Raw genomic sequence first — 17,497 nt, 5'->3', positions numbered from 1 at the left:
TGCAGAACTGCACCCCACTGCCCCTCTCAAACTAGCATTAATTTCTTTCTTTCTTTCTTTCTTTCTTTCTTTCTTTCTTTCTTTCTTTCTTTTTTTTTTGAGTAGTCTTTGAGGGCTGGGATTAAAGGCGTGTGCCACCATCGCCAGGCCATTAATTAATTCCTAATTGGAGTTTCCTCAATTCTGAAAATTCACAGCGCTGTCATGATTTTTTAATAATCTCATCATTATTTGTTACTGGTGGTGTAGGTGATTGAGCCTTAGGCGTGGAACGAATGTAGACAAGTGTTAAATCGCATCCCCAGCCCCTCACTAGGAGATTCTGAGCAAGAATGCTACTGCTGACCTACGCCCCAATCCCTTCCCTGTGAGATTCTGATCAAATGCTCTACTGCAAATTTACAACCCCAGCATCCTCACCTGTCCCGTGACCAACAGCCCTCTTCTCCTCCGTTAGTCCTGCAGCTGAATCTACGGGAGTCTGGGAGTTTCAGCTCCCGGGGAGGACTACAAGGTCAGCAGAGTGCAAACCTCCTGGGTCTGAGCATTCCTTCTGCACCAGTGCGCAGCCAGAACACAGCAAAGCTCAGGAAGAATGGAGTGACCGGCGGTGGGGTGGGGGACAGCGGGGATGGCTCAGCTGATCAAGTTTTTGTCAAGCAAGCATAAGGAGCTGAGTTTGAGTGTCAGGCTCCCAAGCAAAAAGCAGGCATTCACACCCGTGACCCCAGGTAGACACAGGCAGATCCCTGGAGCTTCCGGGCCAGCTAGTCTATCAGAATCAGAACTGATGAGCTCCAGGTTCACTGATTCCGAGACCAATCTCTGACTTCCACACTCATGGGTGCATACTTACAAACACATACGTGCATAACACTGGGGGCACACACACCTGCACTCATCACCCACACAAACTAAGGGACGGACAGCATGATGGACTTCCCACTTACCTGAAACTCCGCCTTTCCGTGTGACGGATGAGGGCGGCTCCCACCCACCCAGGGCATCGTGGGAAAAGGAGCACGTGTACAAGACAGAGCACACGGGGAAATAGAAGGAGCCAGCTCTTGGATCATGAGTCTTTTAATATATTATTCTGAAAAGAAAGGAATTTAAAAAAAGTTCCTGACAGCTTTTTTTTTTTAATTTAAATAAATACCCCGCCCCCTCCACCCACTTAAGTTTTCCCTCTTTCCCCATCGTCCCAACCCATCCCTGGCTAGACCCTTACCCCAGAACTAAATAAAATGCCTGTTTCACAGCAGACCACACTCACTACCAAATTCTGGGAAAACTAGAAATACTGTCACTGTCTGAACCTCTGCCTTCTGACTGCTCCCCAAGCTGACCCATCCCCCCACTTTAGCTGGGCAAGGATGGCGGAGGTCTTTAGGCACTGGCCTTGGGGAGAGTGCAAATTTAGCCTCGGGTCTCCAACTCCTACTCAGGTGTAGGTCAGAAGAGCCCAGAACTGCCCTCCAGACTAAAATAAATAACAAAATAAATACCCTTCCCCGCTCCCCCGGGCTCTCAATAAAAGAGCTAGTTTCCCTGTCGCTCCAGTCAATCTCCTATATGCCCCACCCCCAACTTCCTCCAAACCCCACCTTTTCCCATGGTGATCTCCACCTTGGCCTTCGCTTCAAGAAGAGGGATCTACACGCTCAGACCCTTCCTTCCAACATCAAGCAAACCCTCCTCCTCCCCCAAATTTCTTGGGATGCTACTGGCACCTCAAGTCCCCACGATGGGCCTAGTAAGAACCCTCTCTCCTAATCCCTCCATCTCTCAAGTCTCAAGTAGACCTGGGCAGGCTTCCTCCCCTTCCAATCCAGGCGTCCCAAGCCGCCCCTGCATCCTCAGATGGCAGTGTCCCACAGGACCGTGTGCTGCCGGCGGCAGGGTGGGGTGCCGGACTTGCGGGGTTCAGGGCCCCGCCGCCAGCTGGGAAGGATGGGCATGCTCTCTTGCTTGCAGAGCCCCCGGTCCGGACGATGACGTGCCTTGATTTCCTTGCACACACAGCGTTTGCGCTCAATCACCTCTAGGAGCTTGCCGTCGCGCTCCCGGGCGGGCTGGGGCGGCAGGGGCAGAGGCAGCACAGGGTGGGTCTGTGCCAGGAACCCCAGAGAAAGAAAAATATGTGCGACAGGGGATGTCAAGGACCTTGTGCCCAAACCAACGACCTCCTGTAGAAACAAACCCTCCCCCAGGTCTGGCTGCGGGTCCTCTTTCCCAGGTTGTGGGTGTGATGGGACAGGTCTCCAGTTGGGGCACCCTTTCCCCAGTGATGCACTCTGGTGTTAGACGAGGCTTGCCTGGCCCTAAGAAGCCAGCCTGGTCTACAGAGTGAGTTCCAGGGCTACACAGAGAAACCCTGTCTCAAAGAAACAAAAACAAAACCCAAAAACCTAAACCAAACCAAAACAACAAAAACAATAAAAAAAAAAAAAAAGACCCCGTTTTCCAACAAAACAGAAAGACAGGAACGTGGGCCAGAGGAGCTGGGGGATGACAAGTATGGGAGAGAGATTGTTGCGTGGGGGTGATGGGAGTAATCAAAATGTATAATATACATATGTGAAATTATCAAAGAAAAGACCTTGTGATGCTAAGAGTGTCCCTCAGTTGATAGAGTGATGGCCTAGCACTGGCCAAGCCCTAGGTTCAAAAGCTTAGCGCCTCCTAAATCAGGCCGTGGGGCCTATTCTTGTAATCCCTGCATTCTGGGAATCAGAAGTTCAAGGTCACCCTCAGCTACTTAGTGAGCTGGAGGTCAGTCTGAAATTTATGAATAAAACCATCACAAACAAATGAAAAAGTTGGGGTTAGTGGACTGTGCCTTTTATCATAGCCTTGAATCCCCGTACTTGGGAAGGTGGATTTATGAGTTTGAGGCCAGGTTGATCTACATGAGTTCCAGGCCAGCCAGGACTACATAATATAGAAAAAAAAAAAAAAAAGTAAAATGTATCAGGATGTGGTGGTCCACGCCTTTGATCCCAGCACTTGGGAGGCAGAGGCTGGAGGATCTCTGAATGCTAGACCAGCCTAGTCTACAGAGTGAGTTTCAGGACAGCCAGGGCTACACAGAGAGACCCTGTCTCAAAAAACCAACAAAACAAACAAACAAAAAATAAAAAAAGAAGATCTTGTTCTAGAAGACCATGAGATCCTTCATCGTCTCCAAAAACAAGCAAACAAAAAAAGCCAAAAACCAACTAAACAAAAATACTAGTCATTCCAGACCAGACAGGCATTTTTCAAATTTGTCCTCGAAGGGGGTCTTTTCTAAACCACTAAAGGTACCCGTAGACAGTCACGGCCCAGACTGGCCACCACCCAGGGCCCTGCTTAGGTGACCATGCTACCCAGCCCCATCCTATCCTGTCTATTTTTGTCTTTAGTTCCTGTTTCCTTCAGCCTGTGCAGGTCCACTGGTTAGTCCCAGTCTGATTTTTTTTCTCCCTTTTCTTTCATTTATCTTCCTTTCCTATTTATTTACTAAAAAAAATTAAAAGCATGTCATTTATTTTATGTTTGAGGGACTGGCTGGCCCACGCCACAGCTCACAGAGGTCAGAAGACTTTTGGGTGTCTGTCCCCTCCTTCCACCACGTGGCTTCTGAGGACCAAACTCACTCAGTTCTTAGGCTTGGTGGCAACCGCCTTTACCCACAGAGCCATTTCCCAGCCCACTTTCTTCTTAAGATTTTTCATTTATTTGTGTATGTGCCTGTGTGAGTATATGCTATACATTTGGACTTGGAGGCCAGAAGACATTGGAGCCCCTGGAACTGGCGTTAGAGGCGGTTGTGAAGTGTACAATGTGGGGTGCTGGGATTGAACTCTGGTCCTTCGCAGGGGGCGGGGAGATATGCTCTTAACTGTCCAGCCATCTCTGTACCCCCTTTTTCTTTCTGGGTTTTTTTTTTTTTCTTGTAGGCTGGGCTGGAACTCAATATGTAGCCTAGGAAGGATGATCTTGAACTCCCAATCCTCCTGCTCCCACCTCCCAAACTGGGGTCACAGGGACGTGCCTTATAGTGCCATGATCTCTTTCTTACTCTATTTAGTATTTTTTAATTTGGTATTTTCAGACAGGATTTGTTTTGTTTTGTTGAGACAGGGTTTCCCTGTAGGCTCTGTAGGAGCCTGTCCTGGAACTCACTTGGTAGATCAGGCTGGTCTTGAACTCACAGAAATCCACCTGTCTCTGACTCCTAAATGTTGGGATTAAAGGTGTGTTCCACCACCACCTGGCAGGATTTTTTTTACGTAGCCCAACTAACTCCAGATGAATTTTTTTTTCCTCAGCTTTTTTTGGTCAGAGATTAGATTATACGGGTGAGTGAGTGGGTCTATCCTTTCTTTCCATACCCAAGCCTTCTCTTGCTGCTCCTTCAAAGATAAAACAAAGACCAGATGCTCACCTGACTCAGGGCAACCCTGGGCTGGCTGCAGGGCCGAGGGGTATGGAGCGCAGCCTGACGGACTCCAGAGGTGGAGGCAGAGCGACCCAGGCGGTACCCTCCTGTGAAATCTAGGCCCAGAAACCAGAAATGAGAAGAGAGACCTACAGAAGTCTGGTCCCTCACCTCCCTGAAGAGGCTGTAGGCCAAACTGTCCCCTGCTTCATGAAAAGAAAGGAGATGGAGATACAGTGTTGAGATTCAGGGATCTAGGCTGGGGATGTGGCTCAGTGGTAGAGTCCCTGCCTAGAATCCCCCAGTGAGGGGCTGGGGTGTGGCTCGGTAGTAGAGCCCCTGCCTAGAATCCCCCAGTGAGGGGCTGGGGTGTGGCTTGGTGGTAGAGCACCTGCCTTGCTTGAGGGAACTCCTGGGTTCCATTCAAAGTACGAGAAATACTGTTCAAAGGTTAATAACTGTAGACATGGAGTTGATAGGAAGTCAGGCAGGCTGGTCCCAGGTGGACCCTGGCAGATTCCTGACCCACCCATCTCTGTATAGAGTATGAGAGCAAGGTGTCACCTCCATTCCGGTGGCAGGCCGGGAAAGTCTGGCAAGGGACTGGCAACGCTGTGCGGCTCCCTCCTCGATCATGGTGGATCCTGGCCAGCAGACCCTCTGCCCCCTGGCTCCTCACAGGAATCCCTGATGCCACCTGGCCCCTGTCCTCATGCTCCACCTTGGCGGGACCCTCTGTACTGCCATTCCAGGCCCGGGCACCATCCTCGACTTCTGCTGGGATAACAAACAAGCAAACAAAAAAACTCAGTGCCCGCAGGTGGGAGGGGCCTTTCTATCCCCAGCAGGCACATGCAATACAGCATGGGTCGCCGTTCAGTGAATCCCAGCAGGAATGGCAGAGGCTCGACCTCACACTTCAACACACGCACATGCGCACACACACCCACCCCAGACCCAGCCCTGTCACCTTCCTTTCTCCCCATTGTTACCGTCACTGGGACTCAGAATCATATATATGTGCTCTGTTCAGAAAACCCTTCCCCTGGCCAGAGGGTCCTTCTCGACCCTAGCTTTGGTTTTTAAAACCTCTCCAGGACCAGACAGGGTCAGAATGAACACCCTGGAAAACAGGGGTGCTGTCTCTCTGTGGGGAGAATCCCAAATCCTGATCTCAGAGAGAGGGTATGGGGGTTACATTGAGTGTATAGAGTGGGGGGAAGGGCCGTGTGTGAACTAAGCCCATCTCTGAGAGCAGGCCTGGCAGAGCATTGCGTTGCCTGGCAACGGTAGGGGCCTCCCTCTCCTCTCACTCCTGTCTGGATGGGTTGCCATGGTAATAGCTGGGAGGCAGCTGTGTTTAGTTCCTAGTGTGCACACACTCACAAACACACACCCCTGCAGCCCAAGGAAGGGAGGGGCAGAGGGTGGAGCAGGATGTGGCTGGATCACCCCCCTAGCCCCTGTCCCAGACCTTTTTACCTTTCCCTGAACATTCAGAGATATCTCCCCTCCCCCACCCATTCATTCTGTTCCCCATCCCCATCTATCTGGTCTCCCAGAAAACTTCCCTGGACAGGACAATAGACCTGCCATTTCTAAATACCTCCCTTCAATATTTAACCCCTAACCCCAAACCACCAGCAACACCCCCACACCCAATCCCCCCTCCTCACTCACTGTCCGGGTCCTTTGCTTTCCTCCCTCCATACAGGACCTTCCTCTGTAGAGCCCAGCCTGCCCCAAAGGCGGCCCCCATCTCCTCTTCTTCCGGTGTCCCCGCACTGGTGATGACATGGGCACAGGAGATGCTGGCAAAGGCACCCCCATCAGTCCCTTGCTCTTGCAGCTGGATCTTGACCATGGGAGATGGTGTTCCCATTCCACAGCCCTTATTCAGCACCCCCCCAGCCTTGAGACTGTCATAGGCAGGGGGTCTCTTGAGGCCAGCTGCTGTGGCTGGATAAGTCCAGAGGGGAGTCAGGGGGCCTGCAGTTGGATCCGGAAGGCTGTGGGGGGATGCCAGGCAGCTACGGTGGTGCAGGACCCCAGCTGCTGAACCCATAGCCCCACTATGGGGGCTGGATTTCCCTGGTACAGGGGGCCTCGAACTGGCACAAAGCATTCCATGGAGAACCGAGATCTCCTCCGTCTTTGGCTCCCCAACACCCAGGGGTGGACCAGCTGGCAGGACGGAGTGTGTGGTCACTTTCACCGCAGAATACACCATAGTGTACGACACGGCCTTGTCCTTGGGGGGGCCGGGGAGCAAGGCAGCTGGGGCAGGGTGGGCTGCCGGTACCCCTGCCGCTTTGGGGCAGATCATGCTGTGAGAGTTGGGGAGCTCCCGCTCCCCCCGGGTCTGGCCAGAGCCCTGAGGTGGCAATGGCGTTGAGTGGCTCCGGGCTCGGCCTGATGGTCCCAGCAATAGCAGGTTGGCAGCAGGAGGCGGAGGCGGCAGGGGAGGCGTCTCCCGCTCTCGTGCAGGCACTTGGGGAGCTGGGGTGGAACCGGCTGGCTCCTTGGAGTGGCAAAGGACCGGTAGCCTTGAGACCCCATCGCCAGGGGCTCGGGAAGCAGACTTGGCTTGGGGGAAGGCCAGGAGTGGAGGCCGGTGCTGAAGGAGGTTGGGAAAAGGTGGGGGGATCTCACAAGGAGTGGTCTTGGTGGGTGTCCCATCCCTCCGGCTTGGGAGGGCTGAAGCTGGACGGCGGTGAGGGTGGGGGTGGGGCTGGAGGACATGAGGCTGTTGTGGAGGGGAGGGCGCCATCAATGGAGGAGGCCCTTTGGCTCTGCCATCTCCTGCCTCTTCAGGCAGGGGGTACTTCATCTCTTCATATATAGCCTCGCTGTCTTCAGAGTCCGAATCGGCACCAGCTGGAGGGGTTGGGCCTCCACTTCCAAGAGGAGGCCCGCTCAAGCCTCCTCCACTTCGTCCACCTCCACGAAAGACATCCCCCACCATCTCAATGTACACGGGCTCTTCCTCTTGAGCACCTGCGTCCAGGTCTCCAGCTACTCGAGAAGCCCTGCCGAGGCGTTGCAGGGGCAGGTTCCCCCCTCGAGGACATGGGGCCGGGACACAAGACTCATCGAAGGACACAGACAGCTGGGTGTTGGGGCTTCGCCTGGGTTTTTGTGGCGGAACCTTACGGCTAGATTCTCGACACTCAGGGGTTGGCTTTTGAGAGCCTAAGAAGGGTAGGAAGGAGAAAAAGAAATGCAGATTATTGAATACAGAGCATCTAACATGCCAGGTAATGCTCTACCACTGACCACGCCCCCCAGCCCCTCACTGGGGGATTCTAGGCAGGTGCTCTACCACTGAGCCACACCCCAGCCCCTCACTGGGGATTCTAGGCAGGTGCTCTACCACTGAGTCACACCCCAGCCTCTCACTGCATTTTTCTTACATAAATTTTTTTCTCTTTAAAGAAAGGGCCTCTAAGCTGCCCAGACTTACCTTGAACTCATTCTACAGGAAAGGGGGAGAATTTCTTTCTGACCTCTTGACCCATCTTCAAGGACATATTCATCTAGATACCTTTCCGACAACCTTCCACTCAGAGCCCACTAGGTTCCTTTCCCTCAAGGCAGTTCCCAGTCTTTTTCTCTTTTTTTCATTCTCCTTTTTTTTTTTGTTTTGCTGTTTGTTTGAGATAGGGTCCCACTCTGTAGCCTTGGCTAGCCTGAATATTTAGTTCAGGCTGGCCCTGAACTCAGAGGTCCTCCTGCCTCTGCCTCCTGAGTGCTGGAATTAGAGGCCTGGGCCATCGTGTTTAGGGTTTCGTTGATTTGCTTTTTGTCTTTTCTTCAAGTTTTTGTTCGTGTGCTTGCTTTTCGAAACTGGGTCTCATCGTGTAGCCTGAAGCATCCTACCTCAGCCCCCTACCAACCCCAGGATCTGCAATTCTCACCCACCCCTGTGGCCTTTCCCAAGAGCTGTTTTGAGGGAGTGTCTCCTGCCCTTGAATGGTTCATCTGAGGTCCACCTAAAAGGAACCCCCTATTCCTTTTGAGAATGGAACCTTCCACTTCCTTGGCTCTCGCCTGAATGAACCCTCCCAGAGGCCCCCCCCCCTTGGTTGGAATGGATCCTACCGGCTGCCAGCTTCCTCCAAAGAGGACTAGGAGAACAGGGTGGGTGTCTCACCTGCTTTCTTACTTGGCGGTGTCTCTGCCCCTGATCCTGCCATGCTGAGCTTGGTACTGGGGTGTCTCCGGGGCTTAGCCGGGGGTCTTCGGGTGCTACCATCCTCTGTGAGACCTCCCCCGCCTCCTGCAGGCCCACCCCCTACACTGTCCATGCTGCCGACCGAATGGCAGGAGAGAGAGCGTGGGGCCATGGCACTGCGGCAGGGGTGAGGGGTGTGCTCCTGGGATGCGGGCATCGTCATGAAACCCATCCTGAGGGACCTTCGAAGCGAGGCTATGTCCCGCACTCGGACCCCAGGCCCTGGGACAGCCCCAGGCCCCACTGGGGCTGTAGGGGCTGTTTCCTTACTGGAGCTGGGGAGAAAAGAAGACAAGATGGAACAGAAGTTAGACAGCAGGCCTCCAACTTGCCTTCCTCTGTCTCAGGAGGAGACGGCTTTTCAAGAGCAGAATAACTGTTTCCCCAGTGAGGATAGGAGCCCGGGATAGGGACATCTGAAGGTCTAAGGCAGGAATGCTGATTCTTTGGATTTAAGGAAAGCCAAGCACTAGGGGGTGAGAAAGGAAAGAAATGGTATATATGTAAGACGGTCTCCCTGCGGCTGACCGACCACCTAACTGGCACACAGTATCTTCCATGGAGAAAGATACAGTCCAGGCAACAGCCACCTGCCAGACAAGCAGACACACCTGCCCCTGTGACTCCCCTCACATGCTAGCCCACACCTGGCTTCCGGCCTCCCTTCATGCCCAGCTACTGTGGCCCCTGTCACATTACAGGCCATCTCTCCCAGACACAGGGTGTGATGACTGAATCACTAGGCCTCTCTGGGCACTCTCCCCCCCTCTCTCCCCCTCTCCTGCTCGCTTGCGCTCTCTCTCTCTCTCTCTCTCTCTCTCTACCTCCCCAGCTCACTCCTATTCCCTTTCCCTGTCCTGGGTGAGTGAAGGGGGGGGCGGCTGGCAGAGAAGAGGGGAGCGCTGCCTGCTGTGGGGTGGGCTCCCATTAAGGCCCTGTCTACTAACCCTTCATTAGGGAGAGATCGCTGTAGTGATCGCTCTGATTAATCTAATTAACAACAAGAATTAAACTCCACAGTTGCGAGGAGGGAGAAGGGAGCTGGGAGGTGGTTCTGACTCAGGCTCCAAGAGGCTGTGCAGTCAAAGGGAAAAGAGGAGGAGGAAGCTGAGAGAGGCTAGGCCTGGGTTCCTGGGAGGGCAAGGAGAAAGAGTTGGGAGGGATGCAAGAGTGGGGGGTATGAGGGTCTCCACCTGCTCTTCTGTAGGACTTAGCCTATAAATCCCCTAAGGCCACACACACACACACACATACACACACCTCTTTAGTCAGTCACTTCCTCCACGAGAGGAGACTGGGTGAGACACACGAATGGTCTCGAGGCCCCTAAAATGACCCCCCTCTCCCTAGACCCTGTGAGGACAGAGGGGCCTGCCCTTTCCAAGATCAGGTGACAGGGGAAAGCCAGCAGCCAGCCTTAGAATAACAGAAAAGAGAATTGGGGAGGGACTCGGGGCCCATAGGCATAAAGAAAAGCCAACAGGGCTCTCTCCAAAGCTGGAAGGCATGCCCTAGCCATACCCCTCTCTCAGGGAGCCAGGAACAAGACTGGAACCAAGCATGGACACTGGCAGCCATTCTGTGCTAAGTCAAAAACCAACTGGGGAAAAGAGCTCTCATCAGCGACAAGGCCGATGGGCTCCAGGAGGGGAGGGGTTGTGGCCCAGGGGACTGTGCAACAGGCCGAGGGACAGGCTAGGGCCTTACCTCCTTTTGGCCTCCTCTTCTTTGTGCTGCTGTCTCCACTCCAGCTTGGTTTTTCGGTAGAGAAGGTTCATGTCGTGGGGCAAGAGGTGGGGGCTGAGGGGCCCTGCTTAACGCCACCAGGTCCGGGGGGCGGCCCTCCCTGGGTCCTGGATCCACTTGAGAAGGGGGACAGGTGAGAAGGAGACAAGGGAAGAGAGGGTTGGGGAGGGAGGAGAAGGGGCAGAGACATGATTTGGGTCTCCCGAGGAGGAAAACACAGGCGCAGAATATCCAGTACAGTCTATGGGACCCCTCCCAGACAGACAGACGACAGACAGACAGACGTACGAGCGTGTGTGTGTGCAGAGTCACACACCCTGACAAAGGTGTTCGGGGCCACTCTGGAGAGATCAGGTTAACACCGATCCCCATCCTGTGTAAATACATCCTGAACCACCAGAGCCCCACAGACCACACAAACATACAGCAACTCTGTAGGCACACAGTACGTATAGACACAGTACCCCGCCACAGATGTACCTACAAACTGGGGCAGACATAGAGGGGCATAGGTAAACACAAACCCAGGAACAGCGAACACAGACATAAACACCCACCGACACACCCACCGACACACACAGACCTCTAGCACACAAATCTGCTATGGAACTGGTCACACCTACGGACAAGGAGTTGTGCTCAGGGCCTACTTGCGTACATTGCACCCAGCTAGGGAAGGGGGGGGCAGTTAGGTTTGCTACCCTCTCTTGGGCCCTGAGGCTTAATGGGGGATCGTCAGGACAGGGTGGGGATGCAGAAGGAAGGATGGTGAGACTGAGTTGGGCAACTAAAATCCCACCCATCCATCTACCTTCACTCCCTGGAGTGCCCGCTTTTCCAATCCTGGGCCTGGACCTCCGTCCACCTCTATTCGAGCACCCTGGTCCTTCAGCAATGGTTTCTGCCTCCCTCCTCTTGCTGATGGCCCAAATCAAATCTACCTTCTTTCCGTTCAGGATTTGGGAGAACCCCGGCTTTCCCCTAAGTAGTCCCGCCCCTGAATCCCACCCTGGCGGGGGCGGGGGCGGGGGTCTCCAGTCTGGCCCCATGGCAACCTTCTGGGCTGCGGCCTCCTTACCTGCGCTTTTGCGTCCCTTCCCCCAAACACACTCTCTCCCTTTCGCCTTCAGCCTCACGTCTCCTCCCTGGAGCCCCTCCTCACAGCCGTCCTCCTCCTTCCCCAGTTTGTTCCAAACCTGGCCTGCTTCATCCCCCCCCCCCTCTCCATCCAAAGGCCCCAGGTTCCCGGGGCACCCCCTCCTCTTCCCCTTGTCCTGCTATCCTGGGTGTCTCCGCCTCTCGCCCCGCCAATCCTCCCTGCCCCTAGTCCCCCCCATCACCACCTCCCCGCATGAAGCCTCCCCAGTTTCTACATCACCGTACCTGGCCTGCCGGGCGCCGGCCCCCCCATGCCGGGCTCCGCCCGGAGCAGGAGGAGGGAGGAGGAGAGACAGAGAGAGACCGGGGGAGCCGAACTGGGCCCTGCCGCAGAGACAGCCCCGCCTCCGGGTCCGCCCCCAGACCCGCCCCCGGCCCCAAACCCACCCTTCCACACCCTCCAAGGACAGAGCGGGAACGGCGGTGCGGCTCTGCACCAGCAGGTTGGGGTGGAGAGCACAGGGCCCGCGGAGCGGACAAGGGAGCTCGAGAGGCAGGTCTTGGGGTGCGGGAGTCCCGCTCCCCAGCTTTCGGGTATCTGGTCCTAAGCGACCCGAGCCCCCTGCCCAGACGGGCGGTGCTGGGTTGGGTCTCCCAAACCCCAAGCGGAGCGGGGTGCTCAGCGGCGCCCCCCAGCGGGAGTCTGGAGGTCGCACCCACCCGGTTGCCCAGTGAGCCTTAGCGCTCCCGGGTGGGAGGCTGCGGCTGCGGTCCCTGGGTGCTGCCAAGCGGTGAGGCTGGCAGAGGGGCTCCGAGTCGGCCGCCCGGAGATCGAGGCGTCTGCTCAGCAGGGGACGTGCTCGTTTGGCCTAGTCCCCGCGGTGCCCCCACCCCCACCCCGCCCTAGGTGAGGGGAGGGCAGGAGAGCTGGCTGGCTTGGTGCTGGGCCTCCTCCCTTGCAGCCTCCCAGGCGCCCGGACCTTGTTCCTTCGTGTGGGGCTCAAAGTCTCCCCGCACGTCCGCCCCCGCGGTCCAAGTCATCCTCTACTAACCTCTACTAACCTTTGACACCGTGGGCGCCGCCCGTCAGGATCTGGGCGCACCAGTTTGGCCTCTACCCGAGACCACCCTGGGCACAGCCTGGGAGGGGTGAGGGATGTGATCTCACCCCTCCTTTTCTCATCAACCCCTTGACAAATTCCTTGCTTGGATCAGTTTTGACACATAGCTCTGTGGTTGGGTAAATTAGCGTCAAGAAGACCTCGGCTGTACCCTCCACTAACTGAAAATTGGGATTCCTGCAGTCTGCACACCCTAATCCTTGGTACCTGTGGATGCTTTGCAATGCGGCAAAGTCTTTGCTGGTGCGCTGTGTGGCCTCAAGCAAATCTCGTTACTTGTCGGATCCATGACTCATTTCATACCTGCCTCAAATAATATTATTGGAGGTATGGCGCGCTGTGGCACACACCTGTGATTCTGGCATTCCTCAGGTGGAAGTGGGAGGCTCTTCAGTTCAAGGTCATCCTTAGCCACACAAGTTCAAAGCCGCTGTAGCCTGCTTGAGACTTAAATAAAAAGCCCTCAGGAAGGAAGAGGGGTTGTGAGCCCTTTATAAGAGGCCCATAATAAGGATTAGATCCGGAGGGAGAGTATGTGGGAAACTCGTTTCCTAGACTTTAGGACCTTGCTACTACTGCCTTTGTTTACTATGGCTGCTGCAAGACAGACAAAAAAGACAAAGAATAGCTGGGCGGTGGTAGCCCTCAGCACTCGGGAGGCAGAGGCAGGCGGATCTCTGTGAGTTCAAGGTCAGCCTGGTCTGCAAGAGCTAGTTCCAAAGCCACAGAGAAACCCTGTCTCGAAAAACAAAACAAAAACAAAAACAAAAGATAAAGAATAAATAGATGAGGGGTGGGAGACTGGAATTGCTTTTTTTTTAAATGACTTATTTATTCTTATTTTATGTGCATTGGCGTGTGCACGTCTGTCTTTGTGAGGGTGTCAGATCCCCTGGAACTGGAGGGAGTTACAGCCAGTTGTGAGCTGCCCTGTGGTGGGTGCTGGGACTTGAACTCGGGTCCTCTGGTAGAGCAGCACTGCTTTTCACCACTGAGTCATCTCTCCAGACCACGTTTGGTTTTTCAATACAGGGTTTCTCTGTGCATCCCTTCCTATTTTGGGACTCAACGCGGTAGACCAGGTTGGCCTTGAACTCAGAGATCCACCTGCCCCTGCCTCTGGAGTGCTGGGATTAAAGGAGTGTGCAACCACACTCCTAGCTAGGAATTATTTTTTTTTAAAAAAATTGCAAGCCGGACAGTGGTGGCTGCAAGCTTTTAACCCAGCACTTGGGAGCAGAGGCAGGTGGATCTCCGTGAGTTCAAGCCCAGTCTGGTCTACAAAGCAAGTTCACAAACAAACAAAAAAAGTAAAAAAGGTGGAAATGTGGCTTGGCGGTAGAGTACTCACCTAACATGCCTAGGTTCCATGGCCAGCACCATCACCAACACTGCCACCACAATAAGAGTGGCTGGAATTTTCCACGGGTGTCAGGTGAGGCTTATACTTGTAATTTTTGAATAGTGGCAGAAGGATCAGGTAGGTGTTCACTTGGCTACTCACTTGAACTATAGAAGACCCTGCCTTTAGCTGGGTGGTGGTGGCGCACACCTTTAATCCCAGCACTCGGGAGGCAGAGGCAGGCGGATCTCTGTGAGTTCGAGGCCAGCCTGGTCTACAACAGCTAGTTCCAGGACAGGCACCAAAACTACATAGGAACCTTGTCTCAAAAAAAAAAAAAAAAAAAAAAAGAAAAGAAAAAGAAAACACCAAAAAACAAACAAAAAAAACCATCTTTAAAAAGAAATTATGTGTTTCCTGCCTCTACCTCCTAAATCAGCGCTGAGATTAATGGTATATGCCACCACCACCACCTGAGTCTAGCCTCTTAGTCATTCTGAACCTCTTAGAATGCTGGGATTAAAGGTGTGTACCACACACATGGCCAACTTATGCTGAAGATGGAACCCAGGCTTCATTTATATGAAGCAAGCACCCTACTAAAACCACACCCCCAGCCTAACCGAGGATTCTCTTCTTTCCATCTGTCTGTCATCTGTCTTTCTGCCGCTATTGAAAACAGGATCTCACGTAGCTGCGGCTGCCTCTAGGTCACCTCCCAAGATCTGGGGTTTATGGACTTGTACATGTACTGCCACACCCAGTTAGGACTTAAGAACAGTTTTGTTTGAGTAAAATTAATGAGAACCCATCTCCTTCCCAACTCCCGAGTGACAGCAGATGCCGCCTTTCCATCCTGCTTTGGATGAAAGGCTCCCACTCAGAACGCCAGTTATCAGTGCCAAGACAGAAAAATGGCAGTTGGGAGTTTGTTTCTCCTTGCCAGGCACCGTGCAGACCCTTTGTGTGTGTGAATTCTCCCTCGTAATGATCAAGGGGATAGTATGGGAGAGGAGGGAAAGGGTAGGAGGTGGGGAGGGGGTCTATGCCTGTGGCCAGCTGGGACTGGTCCTCAGGGACACCTGTGGGGTAGTTTTGTGGTCACCGGCACGTGTCCGACCATCGTGGGAAATACAGTTGAGCAAGCTCATCTTCAGATCTACCTTTGTGTGTAGCTGATGGACAGAGAAGAACATAGATGACTTTGTAGCGACGATACCTGTTGGGGGCTGAGGAGATGGCGCTCAGCAGGTAAAACGTCTTGCTGCACAAGTGTGAGGACTTGAGTTCAAATCTTTCAGCACCCGAGTAAAAAGCCAGGCATGGCCATATGTGCCTATAACCTCAGTGCTGTGGAAGACGGAGACGGCAGAATTACTGTGGCTTGCTGGCTGCCAGCCAAGCTCTTCCCTCAGGAGAGATCTTGTCTCAGAGGAATAAGGTGGAGAGTGATAGAGGACACCCAATGTGGTCCTCTAGCTAACAAACACACAGGTGTGTGCAATTGCACACGCATGCGCAATATGCCACAGAGGCCTCCGTCCTACTACCAACAGCCTCTTTCGATATTCTGCTTCTCCATTTCCTGGCCGAAGAGAGGGAATAACACTGTATCAGACATTGAATTTCAAATACAGGGACAGCGCCCGGCTGTGGTGGTGCACATCTTTAATCCTAGCAGAGGCAGGCCGATCTCTGAGTTCAAGGACAGCCTGGTCTACAAAGCGAATTCCAGGACAGTCGGGGCTAGAGAAACCCTGTTGTGAACCCCCCAACAAAACAACAATGAGACAAATACAGGAACAGTGTAGGCACGACGGCTCCGTGGGTAAAGGCACTTGCCGCTAAACCAGATGGCTGGCACTATTCCATCCTGGGACTTACATGGGGGAAGAACCGATTCCTGCAAGCTGACCTCCAAATGTGTGTGACACACACACACACACACACACGCTACAAAAAGTCAAAGACTGCAGCAGAATCCGAGCAAAAGGTATTGGAGGGATGAAACACGATTGGGTAGAGCTAATAATTGTCACACGTCCATGATGGCGCGCGTGGGCGTTCATTATCCTATTTCCTCTACTTTGGGGCATGTTTAAAAATTTTCATAACCACTCGCTTTTGAAAAAGAGTAGGGAGGGGAAGTTTCTCGTGAAGTTACGGTGAAAACCAGTGACTCTGTGATAATCACAGCCACTCGGTAATATTTACTAGGTATTTAAGGACCGCCAGGTACCTAGGACTCGTCTGGCACGTTCCCCGCGACTCTTTTTGGCGAGCCAGCGGACCAAAGGCAGCAACAGACTACAAGTAAGGGAATCCCTGGCCTCCCGCAGGCTCCTCCTATTTTTCCTCCGCCCTCCACGCCCCTCCTTCCGAGGAAGAGCTGGCTGGGTCCCGGCAGGTGTAGGGTTAAAGCAGCCAGTTTGGGGCCGCGGCAGCAGCAGCAGCAGCAGCAGCAGCAGCAGCAGCAGCAGCAGCGAGCAGCAGCAGCGGCGGCGGCGGCAACTGTACGCTGCGGCTGCGGCTGTGGCAGGCCTGGCTCCGGGCCAGCTGGCACGGAGCCTCAGGAGGGAGGAGGGAGGAGGAGAGGAGCAGTGAGCAGGCCCGAGAAGGCAGGACTTCCTGGTGTGGGGGTTGTCAACAGCCCAGAAAGAGAGAGGCCAAGACCGAGACAGAGACGGAGCGGAGCAGAGGAGCCCAGAGTTACATCCAGTGGGGCCACGTGGGAGGAGCCTTGAGAGAGCCACTCCAGGGACCTGGAGCCGTCCGACGGGGGGCTGAGCCGCCCCCTCCCACAGCGACCGGGAAGACCCGCGGAGTGTTAGCCGAGGCCGAGCCTGGGCTCCGCCGTGGACGCGCCGGTTTCTCCTCGTCTCAACTGCAAACTTTCCACGGGGATGCCTGGCAGAGTGAGATGCAGACGCCGGGGAGCACTAGGTAGCCCTTGACTGCCGTCTGCGGTGGCCTGCATTGCCCGGGGGCCCAAGAGGCCTTAGGGGAAAAAAAAGGACGTCTTTAGTCCCCAGGTCCTCTCTCCAGCTCAGCTCGGTGGCGGAGGCCCGAGAGGTAGGTAGGACTCCCGGGCTGGGCGGGGCGCTTGGCTTGGCGGGCAGTGCCTAACCAGCGATGGGGGAGCCGGTGGGGGTGGGGTGGGCTTGAGGCCCAGCCGAGGCCTCGGGGTGGCCCTTTCAGGGGAGGAGCCGCTTCACCCCTTTGCCCCTGGCCCTGGAGACCCGTGTTGGGGACGACTTTGGATCTCAAGCAAGAAATATCCAACTTTGGGTCCCAGCTGCTTCTTCCTGTCCTGGGTGCTCTGAATTCGGGGCCCTCTGTTCGAGTCTGTCATCTCTACTTGTCTCTGGGTCTCTAGTGGCTTTCATTTTCCTCCCCCCAGTCGGCTCCCCCGAGAGGAAGCCCCGGAGGTGGTTTGGCCCCTGCTTTTCTTTTGCTCACGTACACACACATTCTCTCTCTCTCTCTCTCTCTCTCTCTCTCTCTCTCTCTCTCTCTCTCTCTCTCTCTCT

The 17,497-nt window shown here is 54.4% G+C and overlaps 1 protein-coding gene across 2 annotated transcripts; it reads right to left on the bottom strand.

Annotated features, from left to right (window-relative positions):
• Positions 1-1,226: 1,226 nt before the first annotated feature.
• Nyap1 (neuronal tyrosine phosphorylated phosphoinositide-3-kinase adaptor 1) lies at positions 1,227-11,892 on the bottom strand. Of its 2 annotated transcripts, XM_050131111.1 has the most exons (7): positions 11,790-11,892; positions 10,368-10,522; positions 8,580-8,935; positions 6,107-7,618; positions 4,991-5,203; positions 4,433-4,542; positions 1,227-2,111 (listed from the first exon to the last, which is right to left on the bottom strand). In XM_050131111.1, the coding sequence occupies exons 2-7, from the start codon at positions 10,436-10,438 to the stop codon at positions 1,860-1,862; spliced, it is 2,514 nt and encodes an 837-aa protein (XP_049987068.1). In that variant the 5' UTR covers positions 10,439-10,522; positions 11,790-11,892; the 3' UTR covers positions 1,227-1,859. The 2 variants fall into 2 exon arrangements, with proteins under 2 accessions (XP_049987068.1, XP_049987069.1); XM_050131112.1 differs by lacking the exon at positions 11,790-11,892 and having other exon boundaries at positions 4,991-5,200; positions 10,368-11,524.
• Between the last annotated feature and the right edge of the window lie 5,605 nt (positions 11,893-17,497).

The sequence above is a fragment of the Alexandromys fortis genome, unplaced genomic scaffold (genome assembly GCF_014885135.2).
Source record: "Alexandromys fortis isolate MF-2015 unplaced genomic scaffold, M_Fortis_MF-2015_v1.1 scaffold_370, whole genome shotgun sequence".
NCBI lineage: Eukaryota > Metazoa > Chordata > Mammalia > Rodentia > Cricetidae > Alexandromys > Alexandromys fortis.
Note: the sequence above shows the minus strand (reverse complement) of the source record. Positions and strands in the feature narration are given on the sequence as shown.